The sequence below is a fragment of the Mus musculus genome, chromosome 8 (genome assembly GCF_000001635.26).
Source record: "Mus musculus strain C57BL/6J chromosome 8, GRCm38.p6 C57BL/6J".
In the NCBI taxonomy this organism is placed as follows: Eukaryota; Metazoa; Chordata; class Mammalia; order Rodentia; family Muridae; genus Mus; species Mus musculus.
Genome location: NC_000074.6, coordinates 85,503,129 through 85,516,258, shown reverse-complemented (window position 1 = coordinate 85,516,258; position 13,130 = coordinate 85,503,129). Strand labels below are relative to the sequence as shown.

Here is a 13,130-nt window from a genome sequence, read left to right as displayed (position 1 = left end):
CAATCTCGGGACTGCTCTTACCTCATCAGCCAGGAGAAAAAGCTTCTCTTCCCAGGCAAAGTGAATCACATCTTCTATGCACTTTCTGCTTTGTACCTGGCCTACAAAATCCCCAAGAAAACCAAAATGTAGGTTGTAATGCTATGTAAGTTGTCCCCAAATAATACTCCCACCCAAATCACTTGGGTGTCCTAAGTTCCCTGAAGATCCCAAGAGACCACCCTCCTACCTCCTGGGCAAGGCAGCAAAGCCAAGCTCCAGTCATGGCTACAGGCTCCACTCCTGACCAACGCAATGAAGTCAGACACGGGGAAGGAATGGCCTTTCACATCTGGCTGCCATGTGCACATGTGTGCAGGATGTGTGTCTTCTCTGGAGGACAGGAAGGCATGGGAGTGTCACAGCAAGCAGGAACTAACACTGACGGAGTGGAGTTCATCAGGTCCCTAACGCTCCTGGACTGCGCGCCAGCAGCAAGCAATGAAGCAAACTGGACTGGTTGAGATGGTAACTGAACTGGAGTTACTGAAGAAAAGCTGTGGGTGTCTTCCGAGAAAGGCAGATGCACACGCCCACAAGGAAGTGACAAGCTAATCCTAGCTCAGCATCTACCCTGAGTGCGCAAATCAGTGCTTGCAGAACACCGAATGAATGAGCCAGGCTGGTGCCTCCGGCCAGCTGCTTCTGCACACTGAGAGAACACACTGCTGTTCTTGGCTTCCTCAGGACGTGCCTCAACACCACAGGGAAGACACACCCACTACCCATGTCAGAGAGTGGCTTCAAACAGCAAGACACTAGGTCAGCAGCCTGCAGGCTCACCACTGGGTCAGAGAGCGAAGGGTAAGAAGGTGGGAGTGGAACTTTCCCCGAGTTTTCCTCTGGCTTTGAGTAAGACCAGGAAGCTCAGTCGGGCTTGCTGATTTCTTTATTGTGTGTACAGCATATATGTATGTTACACATATATGCACAAATATAGATCTATACACATGAATAATTTCTGCATGTGTAGACATAATGGAGAAAAGCATGTAGAATGTTACCTTGTGGCTAAAAAGAAAAAAATGTATATATATTTATCTACAGAATGATTTCTACATGGAACCAGCACTACTCCTGCAGACAGGGGCTGACCAGTTTGTGGGTAGATGCAGCCTGCAAACCCTTAGTGGGGTCTTGTGATCTCCTAACTATATCCGAATGGAATACAAGCAGAGATGTGAGCACTAGAATATACCAAAACATGTTCACAAAATGCAAAGGGGAACACAAAGAGGAACTGAAGGGCCAGACTCTTGAAAAGGCTTCAGACTGGTAGAGGAAAAGGGATGGGAAAGATATAAGAATTCCACTGCTACACACAACGCACACTTGAAAATAAAGACAAATTTATGCTTACCCAGGGCTTGGGACTCAGCAATCACTGCACATGAAGACACCAAAGAGACAAACATGAACAGTTGAGAGAATAAGAGAAAGTCATATATGGCTTTACAGGGGTCAGGTTACACCCTGTTTGAGGAGACATAAGACACAGCTTTGATACAGGTCCAGAAAGCTGGAAGGAAGTGCCTAAGGGCCAAACCAGAAGATGGGCAAAAGGAATTCCCTATAAACTGACAGAAACATCTGTGATTACACTTCCTCTCTCCTATAACATACCACAGATGTCCTATGAGGACACCCCAGCAGGAGATAAGAGGAATAGCCCTGGCCCAACCTCCAGGTGTAATGACATACACCTCTAACACAAGCATTTGCTATGCTGAAGCAGGAGGGTTGCAAGTTCGAGGCCAGCCTAAGGAGGGCTTCTAAGTGAATAAGTAAAAGAGCTGTCTTATCAGAGTCCGTAGCCCAGAGTCAGTGAGCTCCTGGGCTACGGCTCTCAGTGAGATCACAGAAGATGTGTTCTAAGGTTTCATCTGATGAGCAATGGCTGGAGTTGCTGAGGCCCTCCAAGGACAGATTCTAAGAAGGAACCCAACTCAGAGGACAGCGGAGCTGAGAAGCAAACACAATAATGTTGATTCAGGTTACTGCTTTATGCCCGGGCTCCACAGCTCCACCATACGGTCTTTCAGTTTTGAGTTGGATTTTCGTCTTGAAACCAGAAGCACCCTGGCTTAACATCTCAAGTCTCTTTGGCATCTTTTAACCAAGCTGGCTATGGTATGTGGTTGGAAAGTTTCCATTTCCTATCACCCACCCTCTTTTAGCAGCTGACTGATTTCCATGCATTAAGACCCCAGAAAGCAAGGAAAGATGGTTGCCCACTTAAAAGTTAATCTCATAAGGATGACTCATGAGGCCAGACATGGTGATGCATGACTTTAGTTCCAGCACTTGGGAGGCAGTGAAGCAGATGTCTGTGAGTTCAAGGCCAGCCTGGTCTGCATAGTAAGTTCCAGGACAGTCAGAGCTATATAGTAAGACCTAGTCTCAGAGAGACAGAGAGAGAAAGAGAGAGAGACAGAGAGAGAGAGAGAGAGAGAGAGAGAGAGAGGGAGGGAGAGAGAATATTACTTATAGTAATATACAGTCACAGGATCTCTTTACTTAGAACAGGAGGTATGTTCTCCAAGGCAGCTAAGTAAAAAGATTTAGATAAATGCCTGAGTAAAAAATCCTGACTTAAAAGACAAGCCAGAGGCAATCACCTGTAGTCCCAGCACTCAGAGCCTGGAGAAGGGCTGCTCTGAGTCTGAGGCCTGCCCAGATGACAGAGCAAGTATGTGACCAGACAGGAACGCAGTCTCCAAAGACGCAAACAAAAAAGTACTGACTCAACAGCCGACTCAGCATACAAATGCTGCCGGACTTGCTGTTCCAAGTGTGGCCCTGGGATCAGCACAAGTGTCATCTTGGACTGAGTAGACCTGCCAATTCTCCAGCCCTAGCCCAGTCATTAAAGTGTCAGTGAGCACAGTCTATAGTTTTCACTTTAACAAGCTTTAAAAGTTTAGGAACCACAGTCCTAAGGAAGTGGTTCTCCTCAGCTGTAAAGACTGCTGTCTGGACTGGTCTGAGAGGTTCTCAAAGCTCGCTTTGTGATGCTGGCCTAGAAGCACAATTGAGAATACAACTCTGTGTCATTTCCCTGAAGTACATCGTGGGTAGAACTCCATTCCCCTACCAAGGCACGGGAGCACACACACCAGTGTTTGCACCAGTTACACCTCTGCCTGCACGCAGGAATTAAAGTGCTTGTTTTCAGCAGACTGCAGCATCATTTCACATCTCAGAGCAGCAGATTCCACAATCAACTCTAATGTATTCTGGCCTCAATTCAATTTAGCTCAACAAAGGAGAAAGGAGTGCTTGCTCTCTGATCCAAAGAGCCCTGGAGACACACGAGCCAGCAGCTTGGGAGTCACAACAGGCAGGGATGGATCCTTTTTTTTTTTCTTTTTTAAAAGAAATATACAAAATTTGAGTGCTTTTCAATGTCTAGAAACAGGCTTTTTTGTTGTTGCTTGCTCTTTTTTTTTTAATATTGAATTTTCCTCTCAAAGGAAAAGCCAAACTTCATATACCAGCATTCTGAATCCAGCTGAGAAACAAGAGGAACTTAGCATCAAAACAACCTTAGACTGAGTGGTGATAGTCTGTGTGAATAACCTCAAGGAGATGAGTCTTTACAATTGGATGTAAAATATGAAAAAGAACAGGTCCTGTCAGGAATAAAAACCCTGCTCAAAACAAAAACTGAAAAAAAAAAAGATACCAGCCTCTCATCTCCTGAGGTGGCCTGGGGCGAGGCTCACAGCTGTTAGCAAATCTGGAGAGAACTGGGAAACTGGAACAGAGAAAACCTTGCGTAACTTAATTTTTGAGTAGTCAAGTGTCTGGCACACCAGCCACTCCAAGCCCCTAAGAACGTGGCCAGAGAGTCAAGTACAGACCTGTGGGGTTTCCGGGGTTGATAATGCAGAGAACTTTAGGGTCACAGTGGTCTTTGGCTTGCCGCAATGCCCGCCGGAGCTCGTCCACATTCAAAGCCCAGCAGTTCTCTTCATCCAGATAGTAGTTGACCTGCACCGCGTCGAGCTCAGAGATGACCGCGGAGTACAAGGGATACTGGGGGATGGGAATCATCACGCCGGTCCGTGACTTGCCACCACCGGAGACCAGGAGCTTCAGGATTGTCTGCAACAACAAGCAAAATCTACAGCAGCAGTTCTCAACCTTCTGAACGCTACAACCCTTTAATGTAATTCCTCATCTTGTGGTGACCCCCAACCCTACAGTTATTTTTATTGCTACTTCAGAACTGTAATCTTGCTGCTGTTATGAATCGTATGTAAATATCTGTTTTCCAGTGGTCTTAGGTGACCTCTGTGAAAGGGTCAGTCAACATTCCCCAAAGAGGTTGAGACCCACAGTTAATCTATAGGGTTCCTGCTGCTTCTCTCATCCTTCAAGAGGCAATGGGCAGACAAGCCAGATGAGCTGCAGCCCCGGCTGTCTAGCTGCAGCCTCCAGTGCAAGCCTATCAAGGTTACTGCAGCTCCCTGATTCTGTTTCCTTAACAGGAACATGAGGGCTGCTGTGGGCAGTACGAAACATAGACTGTCTTAAAGTTCTTGATCTAATGCATGGCATGTAGTGAGGACTGGACACGTGACAGGTATGCAGCAATACATGCATAATCCCAGGGCTTGGGTAGCTGAGGCAGGGCCATAATGAGTTTGAGGCCAGCCTGGGCTACATTGTGAGACCGTGTCTCAAGACACCCAAACAAGCAAACACTTTCTAAAACAGTTTCCAAGCTGGTCCTGCCCTAGAATTATTCATGCCTCACCCTGGTATTCTCATTTAAACTCAACTTTATCAATATAATCATCAGTTGGCCCACACCTAAGACTCCTACATAGGAGACTGGTGAAATGGTGCCACCAGCTACCAGGTGATAGGTACTTCCACCCATTTTTAAGCAAAGTGGGGTAAATATTTATATATTTCTTAAGAAAATAAACCATAGGGGCTGGAGAGATGGCTCAGTGGCTAAGAGCACTGACTGCTCTTCCAGAGGCCCTGAGTTCAATTCCCAGCAACCGCATGGTGGCTCATAACAATCAGTAATAGGATCTGATGCCCTCTTCTGGTGTGTCTGAAGACAGCTACAGTGTACTCATATACATAAAATAAATAAATCTTAAAGAAGAAAAGAAACCGTGGGGTCGTGTGAGGTGTTGGTGAAAATGGCAATGGTTCTCGGAGTCAGCAAGCTAAAACCGTCTGCTGGGAGAGCTTCCATTTTCCATATGCACAGGGTTCATCTGAGGTTCAGTTCCGTGATGCGAGACTCCCGCCAGACTGAACAGTATGATGCGCACTTACTGTCTCGGGGCCTACTTCCTCATGGGCTCAAGTAGGAGATTAATGCATTATCTACTTGCAAGGCTCTGGGAAACACACACTCAACTCCAAAACAAGAGCCTGTGAGGAGACAAAGAGCCCCTATAAGATAGAAAAGATAATAGCAACCACTGCTCAGCTCATAGGAAGAATGCACAAGTTAATGGTGCTTAGCAGAGGGCTAGAGCCTAAGAGAAATATGCCAAAAGTGAATGGGGGGTGCACAGCTAAGTAAGCGAAGCACTTGCCCCATCCTAAGAACCAGGTTTGATCCTCAGCATTGAGGAATAAACAGAACCAGCCAACAAATAAAAACCCTCCACAAGCCTACACTTTCAGACTTCAGCCACTGTTTCTAGCCCACCTCACCAAAGCCACAGCAGACTCTTCAGCCACACAGCCACTGATTCTAGTCCACATGCCCCATGCCACAGAAGAGTCTTCGGCCTCGGAACCACTGATTCTAGTCCACCCACCCCGTGCCACAATAGAGTCTCAAGCCATGTAACCACTGATTCCAGTCTACATGCCCCACGCCACAGCAGACTCTTCAGCCACGGAACCACTGATTCTAGTCCACGTGGCCCACGCCACAGCAGACTCTTCAGCCACGGAACCACTGATTCTAGTCCACGTGCCCCATGCTGCTGCTGCTCGGCTCCTCATCTCCTAAGCGCTCCATCAGTTACTGTTACTTGGCTCTTTCTGGCCAGGCCAAAGTTGAGCTGCATGTTGATTAAATCGTGTGGACTCCCTTCCTTTACTGAAGTGCCAATGTTCTGATTTAAATCCTGAGCGTGGCTTCTAGGACCCTACAGAACTTAGCCAGGACTTGCTTCCCTGGCCCTTTTTTGGGTAACTATCCCCCACTGTGTGAGCTCACCTACCTGAGACTCATTTCTAAAACACTGGGCCTCTTTCCAGATCAAGATCTTTGCATACACTGATCTTTGGCTTAGAAAGCACTTCCTCCCCTGCCTCCGCGCCCCCCCCCCCGCCCCATACATTGCTGCATCTTTAGGTCTTTTTCCGAGGGCCTTTATGGCTCCTGCTGCTGTTATAGTATATGTCCTTTTCACTACAGAACAGAAACTGAACACTCGGGGGGTGACCTTTATGTATGTGTGTTAATGCTAGTCTGTCATGACACCGGCTTGTAAGCAGAGACCGAGCAGCAAAGGAAGAACACAGCATGTGCTGAGCAACAAAGAGGCCAGCAAGCAACCTCAGGGATCCTATAGCTCCCCGGCAGCAGGGCCTGCTGCCAGAGCCTCTGAAGGAAACTGATGCTACAGTTGTACCCAGGGCCATGCAAACTATCAGGGACTAGAAGCTACTGGGACAGGAGTACTAGAGGGTGGCCTGCTCTATCTACCGAGCCTATATCCCGCCTGCCTAGCACTTGGTCCTAACTTGCAAGGTTGTTCATCACCTAAGTGAACACTGGGTATACAAATGGGTGGCTTATGCCTTTAGTCCCAGCCCTCTGTGAGTTTGAGACCAGCCTGGTCTACAAAGAGAGTTCCAGGACTACGTAGAGAAACCCTGTCATGAAAAACAAACAAACAAACAAGGCCACTTTTGCACATACAGAAATACCGTCGCTAGCTCCAGTAGTCAGGTAAATGTTGTCTGGGTCTGCAGGCACACCATCTCTCCTGGTGATAAAGGCTGCCACATCTTCACGGATACAGTTAACGCCTTGGCTAGCACTGTAAGATCCTGTGAGACGACAAGCAAGATGAGGATTAGAGGCAAGATGTTCAATAGAGTAAGTGTGATAGCCATGTAGTCAACTGCGGATAAAGATGGCGGTGAACACTAAGGTGGGGCCTCTTTCTTACTCCTCTGGGCTATGGCAAGATGCTTACCTACTTATTTGGGCTCATCCATCCACCCACACATCCTCCCACCCAGGGTTTACTGAGCATCTTCTATATATTGAGCCTTGGTTTCTAAAGTACCAAGTTCCCTAGCCAGCCTGAATAGCCCAGCCCCACCTTTTGTTGGCTCACACCCAGTCCTGAAGCCCACGCTGTGCTGCCCCCCTCTGGTGGGCATCTGCAAGCTCTCTTGCACTCACCCCCTCTCGAGCCTGGCTGTCAACCTTTGGTCATTATTGTCAGGTTTTGTGAGACAGGGTCTCTGTATATCGCCCTGGCTGGCCTGGAACTCGCTATGTAGACCTGGCTGAGTTCAAACTCAGATCTGTCTGCCTCTGCCTTCTGAGCACTGAGATTAAAGGTGTGCTCCACCATACCAAGCTCCAGTCTGTTCTCTTCATCTCTCTCTATACATAGTCCTCTAGCTCTCTGCCTCTTATCTGGTAAGTCATGAAAGCTCCAAACGACACACACATATAAAATCCTTAGGAGTCACTTTTAAAAGAATTATGTGTGTGTGTAAGTATATGTGTGTGGGTGTATGCACGTGAGTGGAAGCGCCTGCAGAAGCCAGAAGCACTAGACACCCTCCAGGGGCAGGAGTTAAAGGCAGTTGTGAGTAGTCCTACGTGGGTGCTCGGAACTCAACTCCAGTCCTCTGGAAAGCAAGACAGGCTCCTAACGGCTGCACCTTCTCTCCAGCCCGATTATTGTTACTGTTTGCTTCTCTCAAAAGTGGAAGGACACTCCATGAGCACAGAGGCGCCATTCCTCTCAGCCACTTGTGTCCCTCAGTGTGGGGAAGAGCGCCTGCTCTAAGCTGTGTCTTGAGTGGGGTAAGACAACTCCCACAGCTCCCACCTGGATATTTCGTATCCAGGACACAACATAAGGACTGAATTGCTTGTCAGATGGACAATAAAGAGAGCATTAGTAAGAAACATTTTTTTTTTTTAAAGAGAGGGTCTCTATGTAGCTCTGGCTAGACTCAAATTCATCAGATCTGCCTGCCTCTGCCCCCTGACTGCTGGAGTTAAAGGGCAAGTCACCATGCCTGGCTAAGGAAAAACAATCTTAAAGGTCATGAGGAAAGCATGGGTGAACTTTAAGACAGCTCAGCAGTTAAGAGGACCTGCCGTCCTTGCGGAGGTCCCAGATTCACCCTCTGCACAGGTGTGGCTTACTGCGTCCTGTAACTCCAGTTTCAGGAGGATTTGACATTGTCTTCTAATTCAGTGGGCACTGCACACAGCTGGGACACACACAGATAAAGCAGGCAAAAACACATACATAAAATTTTTTAAAAAATTATAAATGAACTGGAGAGATGGCTCAGCGGTTAAGAACACTGACTGTTCTTCCAGAGGACCTGGGTTTAACTCCCAACACCCACATGGTGGCTACAACTGTTTGTAACTCTAGTTCCAAGGGATCCAGTGTTCTCATTGCTACAGATACAAGGTATGTAAGTGGTGTAAAGACATATATGCAGGCAAAATGACCATATACATAAAATAAAATTAAATTAAAATGCTTAAAAATTTAAAAACCCGCTGGGCGGTGGTGGCTCAAGCCTTTAATCCCAGCACTTGGGAGGCAGAGGCAGGCGGATTTCTGAGTTTGAGGCCAGCCTGGTCTACAAAGTGAGTTCTAGGACAGCCAGGGCTATACAGAGAAACCCTGTCTCGAAAAACAAAAAAACAAAAAAAAAATTTAAAACCCTCCATATACATATTCAATAATTGGCACTTAGGTCAGCATGCTTCCAGAGAACACAGACACATTCCACTTCCTGTTCCTCCTATGGCGGGAAACACTTTGGGTGGCCTGAGGCTCAGTCAGACAGTGAGACCTCAGCATCCATGCTTAAGAGGGATGTTCCTTGCAGTGGGCAGGGCCTGGTTGTACTGTCACCTAACATGAAGTGCTAGCAGACACACTAGCCTTTCTTACAAGGGCAGGAGGTGGAGAGAAAACACATCCTCGTTTAAAGATGAGAAGAAGGCTCAGAATGCACTGCCCTCATCTGCACTCACGAGTTCCTGGGACAGGGCCCGGTAGACCACAAAATCCTTATGGTTTCTTGGTCTGCTATGACACCCCTAGAGCGCCCTTCCATAGGCATGGCCTCCCACCTACCCCCTAGCTCTAGCTGACAAAGAGGGACAAAAATCAATAGATGAGATTTAGTGGGCAGGACAAAGGTCAAAGGCCATTCCCTCCCCACTCACAGTAGATACACATAAAGCCAGCTCCCTCCCCCTGCCTCCCCAGAGCTTCTGGAAATCTCAGGGCTACTGGGTCTCTGAGAAACACATTTATCCTCTGTGCTGGGTGGAGGGTACAGGGGAAGAAATGCCCTGCCACACACGCTGCTCCCTGCCAGCCTATGGTCTAGAGCTCAGGCTGTCAGGCAGGGAAGCAGGGGACACCGGCCCTTTCCTAACAGAGATACCACCGTGCCCAAACCAAGAGCGCTGATGGAGACACCACGGCCAGCACATAAGCACAGAGCCCACAGTAAGGGACAGAGCAGAAAAGTGGGGAGGGAACATGGAGGGAGGCAGAGACCAAAGGGCTGACAAAGCAATTCAGAAAAAAATATCTATCTCACTCTTGGCTCTGGACCTCAGAATATCAGGGCACACATCCTAAGAAAGCTTTAAGAAAGCTGTACAGGCACTGGGGAAAGAGCAGAGGAGATAAACAGGAAAGAAAATGAGATGAGAACAAAGAGCTAGAGGCCAAGAGTTGGATTTCAAGCAGGGTAGGGAGGAAAAATACCATTTTCACATCCACAGGGGGTCAAGTCCCAGGACTCTCTTCTATGGAGCCTGAGGTACCTGGTGCTCTATCAGGAGGCAAACCGCTGGCCCTGGGCCTGGGCTTTCTACCAGGAGGAACAGAGGCAGGGTGGAAGGAAAACAGCGGAGTGGAGGGGTAATGGGAACAATTAAACTGGAGAAAAAGACAGAGAGAGTCCGGATGCTTCCTATCCTCAGACAATGCCACAGACACAAGAAACTTGAGCAACGCTGGGAACTGACATTCTATTTAGCCTCCTGATGGTCACTGAACTAAACCTTTGCTGGCCTAAACAAGCCTGAATTCAGAAGGATGGAGGTACTTATACTTAAGTACCTGACTCACCAAAAGATGGCATGATCGATCACTGCCTCGGTACACGGGAAGGTGAGTATGCATCTGTACACACTCTGAACATCAGCCACCTTCCACACACTCAACAGTCACGTGTTTGCTGATAGGCCCAGACCCATTGGAACCCACATTCACTTCACATCCTCGAGGGCCTTGCAAGCTGTGCCTCACCCAAGCTGTTTCCACCACAAGCCTGCAGGATCCGCCGCGCTCGTTTCTTAGCGTCTTCTGGGAAGCTGGGGCTGTTTAGTAGGTTTGGGTAGGTGCAGAGTGCCATCACCTATAGAAAGACGGTACAGTTGAGTTTACAATATGGTACCCAAGCACTCAGGACACCGAGCAAGGTAAAGTGAGAAGAAAACAACCCCAAACACTGCGTCACAGCCTCTCCATGAGGGCTGGGCAGAAGGAGCTCAGGGTACCAAAGAGCAAGATGCTGGCTCTCAGCAGCAGGAGAGAATTTGATGGATGAGAGGCAACACAACCATGGCCTGGCCCAAGAGTGGGGAGCCAAAGGAGAAGTCATGGTAGAACATGAGGGTTCGCCACTGCCCTGGTTCCCACTCATCTACAAACACTGGACCCAAACGTCCAGGATCATAAGAACGAGAGGGTCTCTTAGGCAAGGGGCCAAGCCACAGTGGGAAGCAAACCCTTGCTGACAGGAACAAGGTTGTAAGACCCCTGAAGACACATAGCCTGAGACCTCCTCCTCCTTGTCTTCCTTTGGACTAATCCCCAGATCTGAAAGCCGGAACGGCTTTTCCTCCCTGTAACACAAAATCACCCAACACATGAAAACTGAGAGGATTAGCTTAAGGCTTTGTGTGACTAGGTGCCAGTAAAACCACGCACACCTGTTTAAAGCTGGCAGCTGAGGGACCACGCCAGGCTTACTAAAGGGAAGAACCGGTCACATCTCTGATACCAGTCAGGTGACAAACCAGCTTCTTGGCTTTTCCTCCTCTGTATAATGAGCACTAACCTAGCCTCCCCCTCTCCCAGGGGCATTATGAAGATCAGAGAGACAGATGATGGCTTCGAGCAGCTGACACCATGCAGGACAAGTTAGGACAACTGTGGCCCCGGGGCTGGGTTGGCTTTGGGGATGAGTCCTTTACAGCCTGTAGAGGCAAGTGACCTGGGGAACCTACTCGCCACCCAAGACCAGATCCACACTCCTGCTTACAATCAAGGACCTTGGCCTTCTTCCTGCCTCTCCTCTGGCAGAGGTACTGTTTGTCCCCCAGTTCCACATGCTGGACCCTAACACACACATCTCCAGTCTTCTGAAACTCAGCAATGATTGCAGGGTATCCCTCAGACCCTGTTGCATGTCCTCCTGTTTTGCAGGGGGTGTGACTGGAGCCTTCTGGCTCCAATAAGCCCTCTGCCCCAAGGTGAGGGAAGCCCCACTTTGTACCCCTTCTGAAGGTGGTGACACGGGTTGGGAAAAGGGGACAAAGCTGTCCACTCCCAAAGTCTGTTACCTGCCCTAGCCTGTGGACCTTACACATATAGGACTGTTATTTTGGTCAGAAACAGGCCCAGTCCTTCTACAGGAAAAAGCTTCCTATCGCTGCTCTGTCTCCTACCTCACTTCAGGCTACCCAGTGGTATTTTCCTACCAAGCTTTTCCTATCTCTTGCCTGCTGATCCTGTACTGTCAGCCCAAGCAACATTTTTTTAAAGATTTATTTATTTATTATATGTAAGTACACTGTAGCTATCTTCAGACACTCCAGAAGAGGGAGTTGGATCTTGTTACGGATGGTTGTGAGCCACCATGTGGTTGCTGGGATTTGAACTCAGGACCTTCAGAAGAGTAGTCAGTGCTCTTAACCGCTAAGCCATCTCTCCAGCCCCCAAGCAACATTTTGCCATTGATATTCAGACATAAAGCCTGACACCACCATCACTTAGAGTCCCTGGGAGGGAGCTGCATTACCCTAGAGGCAATGCGAGTAGGTGGCTGTGGCTGCCATAACCTCCACTTTTTGCTGGGCTGGAGGCTGACCTCCATCTGCCCTCCAAGGCACCCTGAGGATTTCCACATGCACAAGGCCACTAGTCGGTCAGCAGCAGATCCAACACTCAAACCCAGGGGCTCCCTTGGGGCTATATTTTCACCCCGGGCTACCTGCCCCCACCCCCCTGTGCTTGCATCTCTTTGTCCACATGTATACCTGAACCCTCACCGAAGCTCTTCTGCCAGGACCCCAGACCTAACAATGATGAAGAAGAGCCTTTCTGGGAGTGTCCTATCCCAGACCAACCCCAAAGTGTGTTAAGGTATTTTTGATAACAATGGAAGGGGAATTGTTGAGAGAGAGAAACAGGGACACCAGGTACCTGAAAGGGCTGCTACTTCTGTGGCACACCCCTGAGGGATGCTAGCTAGTGCTTGCTGTTCTGGTCTCTTCCCCATCCCCTAGGAATTCTGGTCCCCCTCCCCCCACTCCACTTCAGGGCCCCCAGAGGCCTGTTGCTGAGGGCTGGCTCACCTGACGGAGGAAGGTGATTGGCTGCTGGCCCATAGCATGGGCATCCCCAATGTTGGCTCGGATTACCTCAGTGAATGGTTTTTTGATACCCTGCAGAGAGAAGGTGGCAGGTGGTTACTTAACGACTCATAGACCCTACATTCCTAACACAAGCTGGAGCACTGCCACAGGATATTAATAAGCAATCCTATTTTGATCCCTCCCCAAATGTCAAGCACAGTGCCTG

At 48.6% G+C, this 13,130-nt stretch overlaps 1 protein-coding gene across 2 annotated transcripts in view; it reads right to left on the bottom strand.

The window, feature by feature from the left end:
- The window catches only part of Gpt2 (glutamic pyruvate transaminase (alanine aminotransferase) 2), a 36,327-nt gene that overhangs the window by 12,644 nt on the left and 10,553 nt on the right, over positions 1-13,130 (bottom strand). The window contains exons 3-7 of one of the 2 annotated variants that reach the window (NM_173866.4): positions 12,905-12,994; positions 10,572-10,680; positions 6,950-7,080; positions 3,903-4,146; positions 22-101 (exon numbers count right to left, since the gene is read on the bottom strand). In NM_173866.4, the coding sequence (NP_776291.1) occupies positions 22-101; positions 3,903-4,146; positions 6,950-7,080; positions 10,572-10,680; positions 12,905-12,994 (654 nt within the window). Of the gene's footprint in view, positions 1-21; positions 102-229; positions 3,715-3,902; positions 4,147-6,949; positions 7,081-10,571; positions 10,681-12,904; positions 12,995-13,130 lie in introns of those variants that run through there. The other variant, XM_006530559.3, reaches the window with a different exon arrangement.